This window comes from Camelina sativa, chromosome 8 (genome assembly GCF_000633955.1).
Source record: "Camelina sativa cultivar DH55 chromosome 8, Cs, whole genome shotgun sequence".
NCBI lineage: Eukaryota > Viridiplantae > Streptophyta > Magnoliopsida > Brassicales > Brassicaceae > Camelina > Camelina sativa.
In genome coordinates this window covers 15,751,615-15,766,641 of record NC_025692.1, presented here as the reverse complement: position 1 = coordinate 15,766,641, position 15,027 = coordinate 15,751,615, and the positions used below count along the sequence as shown (strand labels likewise).

Sequence of the window (15,027 nt, the reverse complement as noted above, 5' to 3'; positions counted from 1 at the left end):
GCCCTAAACAGAAGTATTAAAGGGAGAGGTCGACTTGAGGTTGAGTAGTCTCAGGCTGGGTGACATTCCGGGAAATGATTGTCGGAATTGTGCGAGTGAGGATAAAATACATTGAAAGATCATGTGGTGATTTGTAGGGACGGTAAACAAGTCTTTAAAGTCTCCCGGACGTAGTAAACCGACCGTCATATATGGATGAGCTTACGGACCTAGTAAGAGGACGTGAGGCCCACTAATGAAGGTGGGCCCATAGACTGGGAGCGGACATTGGGCCCACTTAGAGGTGACGGTCAGGGTGTGACATTGGTTATGTTTTACGATATGCATATTGTTGGTTTGATATTAATTGGTTTATGTTGTTAACTAGAATTGGTTATGATAGATTATGTATAGAGATAATTGGAAAAAACATACGTTTTTGAAACATAATTTGCAAAGTAGTACGTTTACTATTTACAATTGGTAAATAACACGTTGACCACTGTTTACCACAGTTCCACTCTCTTTTTTGCCACCCCAGACCCTACTTAATTACATCTCATGCCATTACTCCTCTTTTTTTTTTTTTTTTCAAATAATTGTTAATATAATTTTCTTTTTAGAAAACTTCTTAGATACAAAAAAATTATTAATTTTTTCTTTACAATTTGATATGAATTTTGTTTAATATTTTTTAAATATATTATATTATCCGTACACTATTTTAAGTGTATAGATGTCTTTTCACCTTATTAAGTGTACAAATGTCTGTACACATTATTAAATGTACGATTTAAGTCTATCCAATATGTTGGATTGTTTAAACAAATATTGTTAGACGGTTGAATCTATCTAATATGCTGGATGGTTTAAACCATACACAAATATTGTTGGACGGTTGAATCTATCTAATATGTTGTACGGTTTAAACCATCTAGCATATTGTAAGCCTAAAAATTAAATAAGTTACATTTGTACACTTAATAATGTGTATAGATGTCTGTAAACTTAATAATGTGTACGAATACAAAAGTATGTTAAAAATAGTTAACATTATCAAATAAATTATCAAACAAAATACATATCAAATTATAAGGAAAAAATATAGATTTTATCTATCTAAAAAAATTTTTAAAAAAAAATTTATTGACTACTATTTTAGTTTTTAGATTGAAGGGGCATATAGTAAAAAATAAATAAAATCTAAAAAAAAAATGTGTTTTTGCTGATTGAGAGAGACGAGAGTTGGAGAGATATTCTCCGGCCCCTTTTTGTAATTTTCTCCAACAAGCTCTACCCACACACATTTATATCTCACACCACCTCTATTTCACGTTCCCCTTTTTTACCAATTTTGAATAGTGTTAGTACTACTTTTCTAATTATGTTTCTAAAATGTACTAAAAAACTAACAAACCCTTATGTATATTGGTTACTGTTGGTTTATTATTGGTTGGATTGTACCGTTTGGTATGTTTGGATTGTAATTAAATATTATAAGATATTAAGGGATATCATTAGTATATTATATTTTAAAAAGAAAAAAATGGTAGGGTTGTTTCAAAAATTTTCAAAAAAGAAAGTGGTATTATAATGACTTAGTAGTATCTCTAGTAGTTTAAATCAATGTAGCAACCTTGAAACTTAATATCTCTATTGGTAAATATCTTAATAAAACTGTAAAAGTTGCAATGTAGTTAGAATGTAGTCGCAAATAAGTGACGTATTAGCAAAATAGTTACAAAGTGTAGTGTAACTTTTTTTTTTGTAACGCTATTTTTGAAACAAATTAAAATAATTTTGAAGTTTTATATCCGGTTATTTTCTGAATAGATTTCAAATTCCAAAATAACCAAAAACCGAAATAAACTGACCTAAATCAAACCGATTCTACTAACCAAACTCGCAGGGCTAGCTAGAAAAAAAAAATGATTGTCAGCTACTTGAAGTATACATCAACACATGACCACACATACAAACAATATAAATGTTCTGTTAACTACGTGAACTATTGTCATCACATAAGGACATCCATAAACAAACATAAGTTATGTATACAACACCATAAACATTAAATTTTGGCCGGAATCCGGTGTTGACCAGTGTTGACCGGCGTTGACCAGAAAATATTCAATTTTTTTCCTAACAATAATAATTTTTCTGTTTTTATATATTTTTTATAAATAAATAAAAAAAGATGAAATGATTTATATAATTTACAAAAACAAAATATAACAACAAAAAGTTATACGACAAAAAAATATAATAAAATTATATACCAAATTAAAAATTTTATGACAAACAAAATTTGTGGTATTTTTTTTTTTTTAACCTCTTAGACATTTTATTAAATTGTAAAGGGATGATACAAATAGTTGACCAACCAGTGTGGTGGAAAGCAATATACTTGATACAAATATTCAATACGTAATGCATTTTTGGCAAGAACATCCGCAGCTGAGTTTTTCTCCCGATTGATGTGGTCTATCGAAGCATATGGTAACTTCAGCATCCAGTGTCGTATATCGTACAAAAGAGTACCTATCTTCTGATCATCTTTGCCTGAATTAATCAGATTGACTAACTCCAAATTATCACTCTCAAACCAAACCTGTTGAAATCCTTGTACCCACATCAGTTGAAGAGTATGTAGAAATCCAAAGGCTTCTGCTTGTAAAGCTGATTGTGCAGGCTGGAGTTTTGCACAACCCGAGAGAATAACACGTCCATTACAGTCTCAGATCAGCCAACCAGTATTAGTATATGGTTGTTCAGGCTTGAATCCACTGTCGAAATTGCATTTCACCCAATCTTGAGGTGGTGGAGTCCACTTACTGCACTTACTGTTTTGCAATTCCATAGATGCTTGATGAATCATTACAGCTTTTGTCTGGTTCTTTTCATTGGCTTCTAACCACTCACTTGCTTCTTGTAATCCTTTTCGAGCTTCACACTGAAGAGGTCTGTTCTTCTTTTGGAAAATAAACATATTACGTGACTTCCATATCCGCCACATTATCCAGAAAGGTAGAACCCGTATTAGTCGAGGTGTATCCTTCTTCTTTGCCAGCATGATAAGCATGTGGAATTTGTCTTCAACCGTATTAGTAGAAGTGTGATTTCCTATTACAGTTACACCCGCACTTCGCCACACTAATTCAGCATAAGGCCAATTAAAAAGGAGGTGATTAATCGTTTCCTCTTCCACACAGCAACGTTGACACACTGGATCTGCTGGTATCATTCTTGTACAGAGCTGTACATTTGTAGCTAGAGCACCTGATAGACATCTCCAGAGAAAGTGTTGTAGTTTTGGGGCAACGTCTAGATTCCAAATGTCTTTCTTCAGTTCTATCGAACCATCTGGAGGTCGAATAATTTCCTCTGCCAAAAGATTAACATGAGTAGCCACCCAATACCCTGAACGGACCGTGTATTGAGCATCTTTGGTGTAAGACCAGACATACTCATCAACCTCTGCATACTGGGAAAGATACAATTGTGATGCAAGACGTTGATCTTCAGGGTTTAAAACTCCTTCAAAAGTTGTTGCGTCCTATTCTCTTTTATTTTCTTTCCATAGGTCAGCCACTTTCATTTCCGAACTGAGATTTGGGCCGTGAGCTGGTCTAGGAGGTAAAGTCGGAAGCCATGGATCCTCCCTTATTTTTGTGTTCTGACCGTTTCCTAGCCGGACTATAAGTCCTTGTTGTAATAATTCTTTTCCAGCTTGTATTGATCTCCAACCATAGGAACAGTTATTTCCTGTAGATGCATGGATGTATGATGTATGAGGATGGTACATACCTTGATATAGTCTGGCTAAGAGACTGTTTGGGTTTTTTAGAATTCTCCAGGCTTGCTTTGCAAGTAAAGCTCCGTTAAAGTTATGTAGATCTTTGAATCCTAAATCACCCTCCTTTTTTGGCAGAGACATGCGATCCCATGCCACCCAAGGTATTGAGCGTTTTCCATTTTTTTTACCCCACCAAAACGATGAAATAACACTGTTTATCTCATCACATATTGAAATTGGGACAAGGAAGCAGTTCATGGAGTATACTGGGAGAGCTATCGCTATTGACTTGATGAGTATTTCTTTCCCAGCAGGAGATAAATATTTCTTAGACCATCCTTCTATTCTCTCTTTCACCCGCTTAACAATATACTCGAATAGCTCTACTTTCTTTCGTCCAAATTGCTCTGGTAAACCCAAATATTTACTACCGCCACCGACTTTGAATATCCCCAATATCTGTTGTAGTCTTTGTCGATGTAACTCTGGAGTCTTCATACCAAAGATGATTGATGACTTTGTGTAATTAATCTGTTGGCCGGATGCATCTTCATACCTCTTAAAAATCTGAGCAATATATTCAACATTCTGAACTGTTGAACGACAAAAGAACAAGGAGTCATCCGCAAATAGGAGATGGGAAATCGAAAGGCAGTTCCTTGTAATCTTCATACCATGAATACATCTATCTCTCTCTGCTTTTTGCAACATCTGACTCAACACTTCAGCGCAAAATAGAAAGAGATAAGGAGAGAGGGATCACCTTTCCTTAGGCCTCTTGTGGGTTGAACATAACCATATGGAGAACCATTGATAAGGACTTCAAAAGAAACTGTACGGACACACTCCATAATCCACTGAATCCATATTTCAGCAAATCCCAATTGTCGCATAACTTGTTCCAAGAAATTCCACTCGACACGATCGTAAGCCTTGCTGATGTCTGTCTTGATAGCAAGATAGCCAGATTGGCATTCCTTTCTTGACTTGAGAGAGTTTAAAAGCTCATGAGCAACCAGTACATTATCCGAGATACTTTCTACCTGGCACAAAAGCTGCCTGAGAATCTGATATAATGGAGCCGAGGCACTTTTTTAATCGCATAACCAGCACTTTAGAGATAATTTTATAGTTCACTGTACAGAGGCTTATGGGGCGATAGTCAGCCATTCTCTTTGAGTCTTCCAGCTTTGGGATGAGGCATAATTGTGTGTGGTTAATGCGTTTATCAATCTTTCCTGTCTCAAAGAAGTGACGAATCATATCACAAACATCTCTTCCAATCAAGTCCCAAAATTGGTGATATAAAGCAGCAATGAATCCGTCGAAGCCTGGAGCTTTATCTTTACCTATCTGATAAACATCTTTTTTGATCTCCTCATCAGTGACTGGTAGTGTCAGATCATTATTCATTTCTGCACTAACTTTGCAGTCAATTCCAGAGATCACATCATCAAGATCAGTCGTTTGAGTAGTTGCAAAAAGACCAGAAAATATTTTGCAGCTATTGCTCCAATAGCTTCATCTCTAACATGTTCGATGTTGTGATCATCAATAATAGATTTGAGATGGTTCCGAAATTTTCGTACCTTCGCTGATGCGTGAAAATATTCGGTATTGCGGTCTCCCGTTTGTAACCACTTGTTTCTACTCTTGAGCTTCCAATATTTTTCTTCATTGTGGTAAGCCTGATTTAGCTTTGATCGTAGCCGTTGTACATAATCAAGTGGTACTGTATGATCACGTTCAGCTGCATCTATTTGATGTTGGAGCAAAGGAATATGTTCTGCTGAATTAGTTTTAAACCTTCTTTTCTACTTAGCTAACTCTTTTCGGCAATAAGATAACTTATTCTGTATGCCTCCATGAAAATCTGTATGACCCTTATTCCAACCTCGCTTCACTGATTCCACAAATTCATTGCAATTGATGTATCATTTATCCTATCGAAACTGACCTCGTTTTGTAGCAACTTCATCAGCAACATCAATAAAAACTGGGGCATGATCTGATCACGCAATCGGTAAAAACTCAGTTTCTGAAGCAGGATACATGGTATGCCAATCTGTATTAATAAAAACTCGATCAAGGCATGATTGTATAGTTTCTCTCTGTCGTTTTCCAACCCAGCTGTACAGATTGCCTTTAAAACGTAGATCTTTCATGTTACATACACTGATCATGTCTTTAAAGTTTTTCGAAAACTTGCCTGACCTCTGTGTCTACCACCTTTCTTTTCTGAGGGTTCTAAGATTTCATTGAAATCTCCACACATCATCCATGGGCCAGTTCTATTAGTTGAGATTCGTTGAAGTTTTTCCCAGAGATGGTGTCTCTCACTTGGCATAGGATGACAATAGACGCAAGACAAGTAGAAATTAAAAGATTTGTATTCAACATAAAGATCTACAAGTCTTACATCTTGGGAAATAACTTGAATAGAAACATGCTTTTTCCAAAATACAGCTAAACCACCACTTAAACCTCTAGGAGAGACCAAACACATATCTTCATAACCCAAACTTACTACCAAATCTCGAACATAGTTGTCTTGTTGTTTTGTCTCGATTAGGAACAACATGTCCAGGAAATACAGTTTTTGCATTTCCTCTAGGCGTCGAACTGTCAAGGGTTGTCCTAGTCCTTGACAGTTCCAAACTCTAACTCTCATGGGACTGGTGGTGGAACAAGCCCCACCTCGGCTTCATCATTGTTAGCATTGTGTGAGTTCTCACTTGACTCATTGTCGTTCTCCAGAGGGGGAGACCATGGTTGTTGCACAGAGTTATTTTGACGCTTACTATTACCATCCTCTTTCTCAATCTCAAAGGTTTGCCTACGTTTCCGCGTTTCTCGATCCAGCAGGTCCTGTGGACTCGGAGGAGCAATCTGTTCTGCAGCAAAGGAGGGTACATGGGTTGTCATGATATCCATAGTCGTGTCCACTTCATCATGTGAGCGTCCAGAGGAGATATCTTCAAGTGCATTATGATCAGGATCGATATCAGATAAACCATCAGATCCATTAGAAGTCGCATCCTCATGAGGTTCTTCAGCAAATTGAGGAGCATCCAAGTGGTACTCTTCTTCATCAGCTTCTGCAATTGGCTGTCCATCTTCCCCTAATTCTTGAATGTGGACACCAGGATTACCATGTGGTTCATGGTTATCATCGTCCACATCATCATCATCTGAGTTATTTCCCCCACCATTCTGTATGAGGCAGTTGCCTGAATCGTGGGTCATCATTCCACAGATCTCGCAGAAACCCCGAAGGCGTTCATAGAAGAACTTGAGCACCGTGTTCACTCCATGAGTGAATTGAAAGTTTCGTTGAAACTGCAGCGGGTGATTCACATTCCAGTTAATATACACACAAACAAACTGGACTCGATTGATGGTGGCTTCATCGAATTCCACACCCAGAATGTCGCCAAGGGATCGAGCAATACTATCGATTACTCCCAGATTCATGAATTGCAGAGGAATTCCCCGGATTTGGATCCAGAAGGGAATGGAACTGAGAAGAGGAGGGTCCATGTCAGGGGACCAACGTTGGAGGACCAGCATACGTTCGGCAAAAGACCATGGGCCCCGGCGTAACACAGTCTCCATAGATTCTTCAGACGGGAACACAAATTGGAATCTCCTAATAAAAAAAAAAAAAAAATTTGTGGTATATCTAGTAACTAATTTTGTTAATTCAGAAAATATATCAAAAATAATATAATAAAACTATACCACCAAAATTTTATGTGTAGTAGATTATTTTATAAAACTATAAGAAATATATACATTTCAGTTTTAAAAATCATTTTTTGTTTTGTATTTTCAAAGATGGGGGTTTAAATTTTTTTTTCTTTTTACTTATTTATAAGGTTATGTCATTTGAAATATATCCAAGACATTATCAACTATTTCTTGTATTTTTTTGTGTATAACTTTTTGTTGTTATATTTTGTTTTTATAAATTATACAAATCATTTAATCTTTTTATTTGTTTATCAAAAATACATAAAAACAAAAAAAATATTATTAGGAAAAAAGAAAAGAAAAAATATTTTTTTGAATATTTTTTTGGTCAATGCCGGTCAACAGTGGTCAACGCCAGATTCCGACCAAAAATTAATGTTTATGATGTTTATACACATAACATATGTTTGTTTATGGATGTTCTTATATAATGATAATAGTTCACGTAGTTAACGTGACATTTATATTGTTTGCATGTGTGGCTATGTGTTGAAGAGATGAGCGGAGAAGTGGAACAAGGGACAATCAGTCAGACAGTTGCAAGGCTAAGAGACAGGACTCCGTGGACACAGTGTGACTTCAACAAAGTCCCATACAGAGCAGAGGTTCTTGTGAGCACCATTGTTCTTTGTGAAATGGCTCAGATAGAGGGTCTCTTGCCTAAACACTGAAATCTAACTCTGGATCTCCTACAAATCTGTCAAGGGTTGAGACCAGATGTTGTAAAAAGGAGTTTGTAGGTTTCTTTTATGGTTTGTGATTCATTCATAAAATACTTGCAACTCATCTTTGAAACCAAACATCACAAAAAAAAAGAAAAAAGGTACCATTGCTTCTGAAAAAAACACTGAACCTGTCTTTGTTTGGTTTTCCAAGTGTGTTTTAGACAACAACAAAACCTGAGCTCCTGAGATAAGCAAGTAATAACATATGATAAGAAAGAGATCACTGAAACAGCTCAGAGTTCACAAAATTACTACAAGTTTCCCAGTAGACTATCTTGTCCTTTGGTTCAACTACACAAAAAAAATAAAACATGACGACTTAAAAAAAAAAAAAACATTGTAAATGGATTATTTAAAGATTCCTAAATATTGCAAAGTAGCAAAGTCCTTTTCGATTAAAGAATTGTATTTTTTTTTACCAAAGATTCTATAACTCTTGCTGCATCTTCATCTCCAATAACCCTTCAAACCTTCAAATATCCAAGGGGTTTTAAATTCCAACAACCATTAAAGCCTGAAAATTTAAGGAATTTTAAATTTTAAGGTGCACTATTGAGACTCTCAAAATCTTTCACATATTTCAATTTAGTCTTTATCACTTATAAATCTTACAAATAATTTTATTAAATTAAATTGTTTGAAATTAAAACGACCCGACCCATTTTAAAAAAAAATATAATAATTACCTAATGGTCTCATACCCACTAATCACCTAACCACAACCAAACCAAACAGCAGAAATAACCAAAAGATACCAATAACCAATAACCAAAAAATAATAAACCAATAGTAGTGGTAATTCAACCAAGTCAAAAAACATAAAACCAACAACCTAGCAATATTTTACTGACTCAACTCTAGCAACCTAACAGAAGCCAGACAACACATCAACGAGCTACTATAACATCCTCCTATTCATTGCTTTGATTCCATGATCACACTTTGCCTTTACTTGTACCACAACACATATGAGATGCGTGAGTATTTTATAAACACTCAGTGAGGCAATCCTCCCATCTACTAGGCTATACACACAAGCAATTGAGATAACTCTAACCATCAAACAACAAACCAGGACAACTGCATCGACCAACACCAACCCATGCATTGACCGACACCAGCACTGTGTCGACCGATGCATGCTTGACATTTCACGAAATTCCTAATTACATCGATCGACACCTCCACATGGCATCGACATATGCTCCTAAGTCAAATCACATCGTTCTCGCAGTGCATCGATCAATCCACAAAGTGCATCGATCGACGCACATGCCGAGCATCGTTCTTCCCCGAATCTTCTCGTCGGATCTCCATTCCTAAACTACCAAAACACGATCCAAAGCCACAAAGAAGTCTCACAAAGCCCCAAGTGTCACAATAACGTTCTAACAAGCCAAGAAATCAACCACATAACACATAAACACGAAAATCAGAGAAATCTCAAGCTTAGATAAGCCATGGTCTTGCACTCACCTTTGTCAAAGAAGAATCTGACTCCAAACAGACAGATATACACTCCTAGCAAGCTTCTATAACGATCCCAACTGCATATCTCCTCAAGAACAATCACAAATCTCCCAAAAACTCACCAAAGCCTCATGAACACTTCTCTCTTTCCTTTCTCTCACAGAAAACGACAAAAAGAGGCCAAGGAAGTCGAAGCATTCTTTTTATACAAGGGTTATTACTAACCCAAAACACAAAGTTTAGCTTAACACGTTTTGCGACAAAACTGCCTTGGTCGTGCATCGATCGATGCACATCCCAAACCGGGATTCCGGTTCATGGATGTTACATAAATGTATCTATATAAATTCAAATAAATTAATAAAATCTGAAATTATTGATATATGATAGATTTACCATTTAGATACAAATTTTATACAACAATAAAATTAACCATAAATTTAAAAAAACAGACTAATTAATCATATATGGGAGCACTAAAAAAATTATATATTATTTTGTATTATCGTATAAGGTTTTGTATTTATTAATTTTGTTTGATTATTTTTTTATTGTATGCTTTGTATTTATATATGAAAGCTTTATCATTATAACTAATAATTAGTAGTATTATGGACTATAATATAAAATAGGAAAATTTTAGAAAGAGTTTGCAGGTGTGGGAAGTGTCTTTGGTCAAGTGGTTACAACATCACCTTTGCGATCGATCCCCACCAGAATTCTACTCCACTAAGTTGCGTTATCCCGTATAGTAGAGTTTGGCTATAAATCGGGTCTTGTTAATTCAATAATGACCAAAATAAAAATAAAAGAATTTGAAAGTATATCATTGGAGTAAGTGATCCTCAAACCTTGATTGTAGAAATTAAATTGTTGGAAATGCTCTTAATATACACATTCTATATCTATTTAGTGGGACACATGGTCACTTCCTCCAATTTCCCAACAAAAAGGTTTAATATGACCGAACAAGTCACAAAAAATTATTCTATCTATCTATCTATCTATTGTTTTTGTTTTTACGTTTTGTTAATAGACTTTAATAAAGGAAAAGTCAAAGAATTGGGATACTAATATTTGACAGAAATGAATACATCCTCCTCTATACTTCTCTTCTCGTTGTCTCTTTGGTGAAATGAATACTTGACCTCCCCTGTTTTTCTCTTCTAGAAATCTCTCTTCACATGCTTCTTCTTCGGTTAACTGGCCTCTCTTGAAAGCTCGTATTCTCAAGATCTGCAGCAAATCCATCAGCGTTCTGCAAGTCAGGTGCATTGACGTTCACAGCTGCAGCCACTACATCATTCTGTCCGGCCAGAATCTCTGCTCCATCCTCAAAACCTGCAGTAAATTCATCAGCCGTCTGCACAGCAAGTGCACTGACGTTCACAGCTGTAGCCACTACTGTATTCGGCCTGGCTATAATTTCCATCCTCAATACCTGCAGCAAAAAATAGAAATAACATATTAATTATTTAGGTATACATAATGTTAAATAATAGAATCTAAATCTAGTTTCGAAAACACAAAGCTTTAATGTAAAATCCAAAAAATATTATTCAAATAATTAGAATCTCAATAGAAAAATAGTAAAGATATTATTAAACACAGTATAAAGTGCACATATATGATAATTATATATAGATACTCCAAATATTCATCAAAACCAAAAAAAAAATCATTCGATTTTATGGTTTTTAACCAAACCATACCTAAACTATTTGATTAACAACTATAACAACCAAATATATTTTTAGACCAAACCAAATCATTTATTTCATTTTGGTTCGGTTTTTCGAATTACTATTTTTTTGCCCACCCCTAGTAGTATATGCTCATAGTAAAGAAGATCCGAAATATTGACTAAATAATTTTATTAAAAGAAAAAAAATTGTCAAAATAATCCTACAGATTGTAATAATTAAAAAGGGCATTTTATATATATATATATTTTCATAACTCGTCTATATTATTTAAAATTTTTAAATATTTATAATTTTAAACTCTTTATTAAGTTTAAATAAATCATTTTTATATTTTATTAAGCTCACTCTCTCTTATATTGCTTGTGGGCTACGTAATTTTTGCATCAAATATATCATTTGGAGCTTGTGGGCTACGTAATTTCTGCATCAAATCTGTCACATCCCTACGGAGGGCATTGATAACATTAGGATTTCCTGGTCTCTTGGGAAATACACTAGTGCACATTCCAAAAAAAAAAAATCTCATTATATTTATACATTTTAAATTCACTATTTCTTTTAATCTCCAAACAAAGACCAATTGTAGTATCCTTATCCCAACAACAACTTATATTCGTTTCTTACTCTTTTAGACCATGATCAGCACAAAGTTCCGAGCTCCATCGTTGTGCCCACTAGCGATGAGAAAGCAATCTTAACTTGTGAACATAACTATTAGGATTCATGGACATCCAACCAATTGGCAATGAGTGTAGTGGTACATGAACCTTATATATTACCCAATATTTACTTCTTTAGTCAATGTGGGATATTGGTTCTAATAATAACAAATCAAACATTCATCAAAATCATAACGCAGCAAGTGTTCCACATGATCATGATGGCAAATCAACTTACCGAGAACTTCTGAGGTAAAATTTTTGATTCAAGTTTACTTTGCTGTTTCCCGTCCCCGTTTCTAGTCACAGTACCCGTTTCAGTGCTACTTTAGAATTTCTGATCACCGAAAAACTGAGCAGAGGATATGGAATTGGCGTTTGAAAACTTCTTTCCTGCTTCATCTGATTCTTCAACCTAGTAATCAGGTTAGTTAGAATATGATTGTAATTGGATGCTATCTCTGTTTCAGACTTTCACTAAAACACGTGTCTGACCAATAACTTTCGACGAGCAAAAGAACAGGAGACTTACCTTTGTAGTAGTTGGTGCACCAAAACTACCAATTTTTCTCGTCCCTTTTACACATATACGTTTCCTAAACGTACTGTGAACAACTGTATAAGAAGCTTTTTTAGGGGAAGAAGTGGCACCGGTGGCTTTTGGAGGTAGAGCAGTACTAGTTTCTTCCGCCATGGCTTCAGTAACTTCCTTAGCAAGAATCTGGCTATACGAATGAGCAGCTTCTGAAGTGTACTTTGCCTCGATATCGCCACTGTTTGTCCATCCATATTGCTTGAAGAACTCCTGAGTTGCGTGGTAGTTGCCACCAAGCATCTTAGTCTTGAGCTGCTAAGGGCTCCATGAGTCTATAATTGTTGACCTATACAAAAACGTTGAGAATGTATTTGGCAATTAAGACAAAAGAACCAGTTTGATAATGTAGTCAATAAGGGATCGTTGGTTTGATGAATCATTCTACTTTCAAGAAACTAGTGTAATAATTGAAGTCAAAATTCTTAATTTAGCTGATTATTCATAGCACAATCGCATTTGTTTAAGTTTAACCACACTCGAGTACACTTTCAGATCTAGACCTAAACTAGGTGTTTAACTTATTATGTTCTCACAAACCACTCAAACTATGAGCAAGAATAAGTTAAAGAGTCTGAATTAGATGCGCTGAAGATTTTGTTATTAGATCAATATTTTGTTAAACTCTATTATAGTTTAGTATTATTAGTTTGTGATTTGTAAATAGTCATTTAAAATCTTAACAAATCTGGTTATTGAATTTAGACTTTTATTAAATAAATAAAAGTTATGTGTTTATTCAATTAAAACAAAAGAATCTAAGATTGTTAATAAATCCTACTATATTATTTGAGAAGTATAAAAATAAAACTAACTTTATAAAGTCTAAAAAATCACATTGTTATGTCATTGGTCTTATGACAAATGTTTAATTTTTATTAAGAGTAAAAATATAATTTTAATATTAGACTAATAAAATCTTTTAAATAGTAATTAGTTTCAAAAAAAATTATTTTCTCTCCCTAATTAATTAGGGACGAAAATTACTGATTAATTTTTAAAAATTGTAAACCAATTGTAATTTTAAAAAGTAAGAATTTATATCTAAGTATACAATATGATTATTTTTAATAATTATATTTGGAAGATTTTAAAATTTTAAATTAATAATTATCTTTCTTTATTTCATTTAAAGATTGTTTTGAATTATCATATAATACAAATGATAAATAACTATATAGAATTTTCTGAATTTTTTATTTGAATTTTAAAAAACGAAGATATATTACTAAATCTACGAAGAAGCAAATGTGTGTTTTAATGTTCAACATCGGCGGGTTTGAAAAATTAAATTTATGTGGGTAATAAATTAATAAATTTTATTTTCTCATAATTACAATATTATAAAAATGCATATTTTTCTATGCTCATTTTCAAAAATACCTCTCCATGTTGACCATTTTTAAAACTACCATTCTTTATTTATAAAATGACTAAATTACACTTTTTTGAGTGACAGCTAAATGTACAATCACCAAAATTGAAAAATTTTCCCGCCAAAAAATAAAAAAAATCTACTAGTATCCTTTGTATCTTATTTTAAGCAAAAAAGGTATTTCTAACAAATTTTCTATTAACAATTTTCCTAGTAATTATCTTAGTTACAATATTTTTGCTCATTATCTTTGAATGAATCTTAGAATAACTAAAGGACAATACTTGGGAATGTTTTTTTTTTCCACAAATGAAATATATTGACTTAGGTAAAATCATAACAAAGAGTATCAAGGGAAGAAACAAAATTTTGTACACATAATTGTAAAATAAAAAACTCAAACCGCTCTTTTATAACCAAACCGATATATAATTTCGTTCTAATTGTAAAAACTAAACTCTAACCACCTTATTTGTAAAACCAAACCGATATATAATTTCGTTCTACTTATAAAATCCAAATCCTAACCATCTCATTTGTAAACCTAAACTAAAATATAATTTCGTCCTAATTGTAAAATATAAACCTTAACCATCTCCATTTTTAAATCCAAACCGACATATAATTTTGTTCTAATTGTAAAATCTAAACCCTAACCACCTCATTTGTAAACTCAAACCGACATATAATTTTGTTTTAATTGTAAAATCTAAATTCTAATCACCTCATTTGTAAACTCAAACTGCCATATAATTTCGTTTTATTTGTGAAATCTAAACCATAATTCTTATTTATAAACCCAAACCAATATATAACCTCGTTTAATTGTAAAATCTAAACGAAGCCAATATTTAACTTTTTATAATTAAAAGTATACATAATTTGTTTCATTTTTTTGTTTTGCATTTTAATTTTATGTTGATTTATTTTTTAATAAAAATTAGATAAAAAATTATGATTGGTCGAGAGAGA

General features: G+C 33.7%; 1 protein-coding gene across 1 annotated transcript; it reads right to left on the bottom strand.

Annotated features, from left to right (window-relative positions):
* Positions 10,904-12,923, bottom strand: LOC104709573 (probable ADP-ribosylation factor GTPase-activating protein AGD8). Its single transcript, XM_010426161.1, has 2 exons — positions 12,621-12,923; positions 10,904-11,164 (listed from the first exon to the last, which is right to left on the bottom strand). Exons 1-2 carry the CDS (start codon positions 12,921-12,923, stop codon positions 10,904-10,906), a joined length of 564 nt encoding a protein of 187 aa, XP_010424463.1.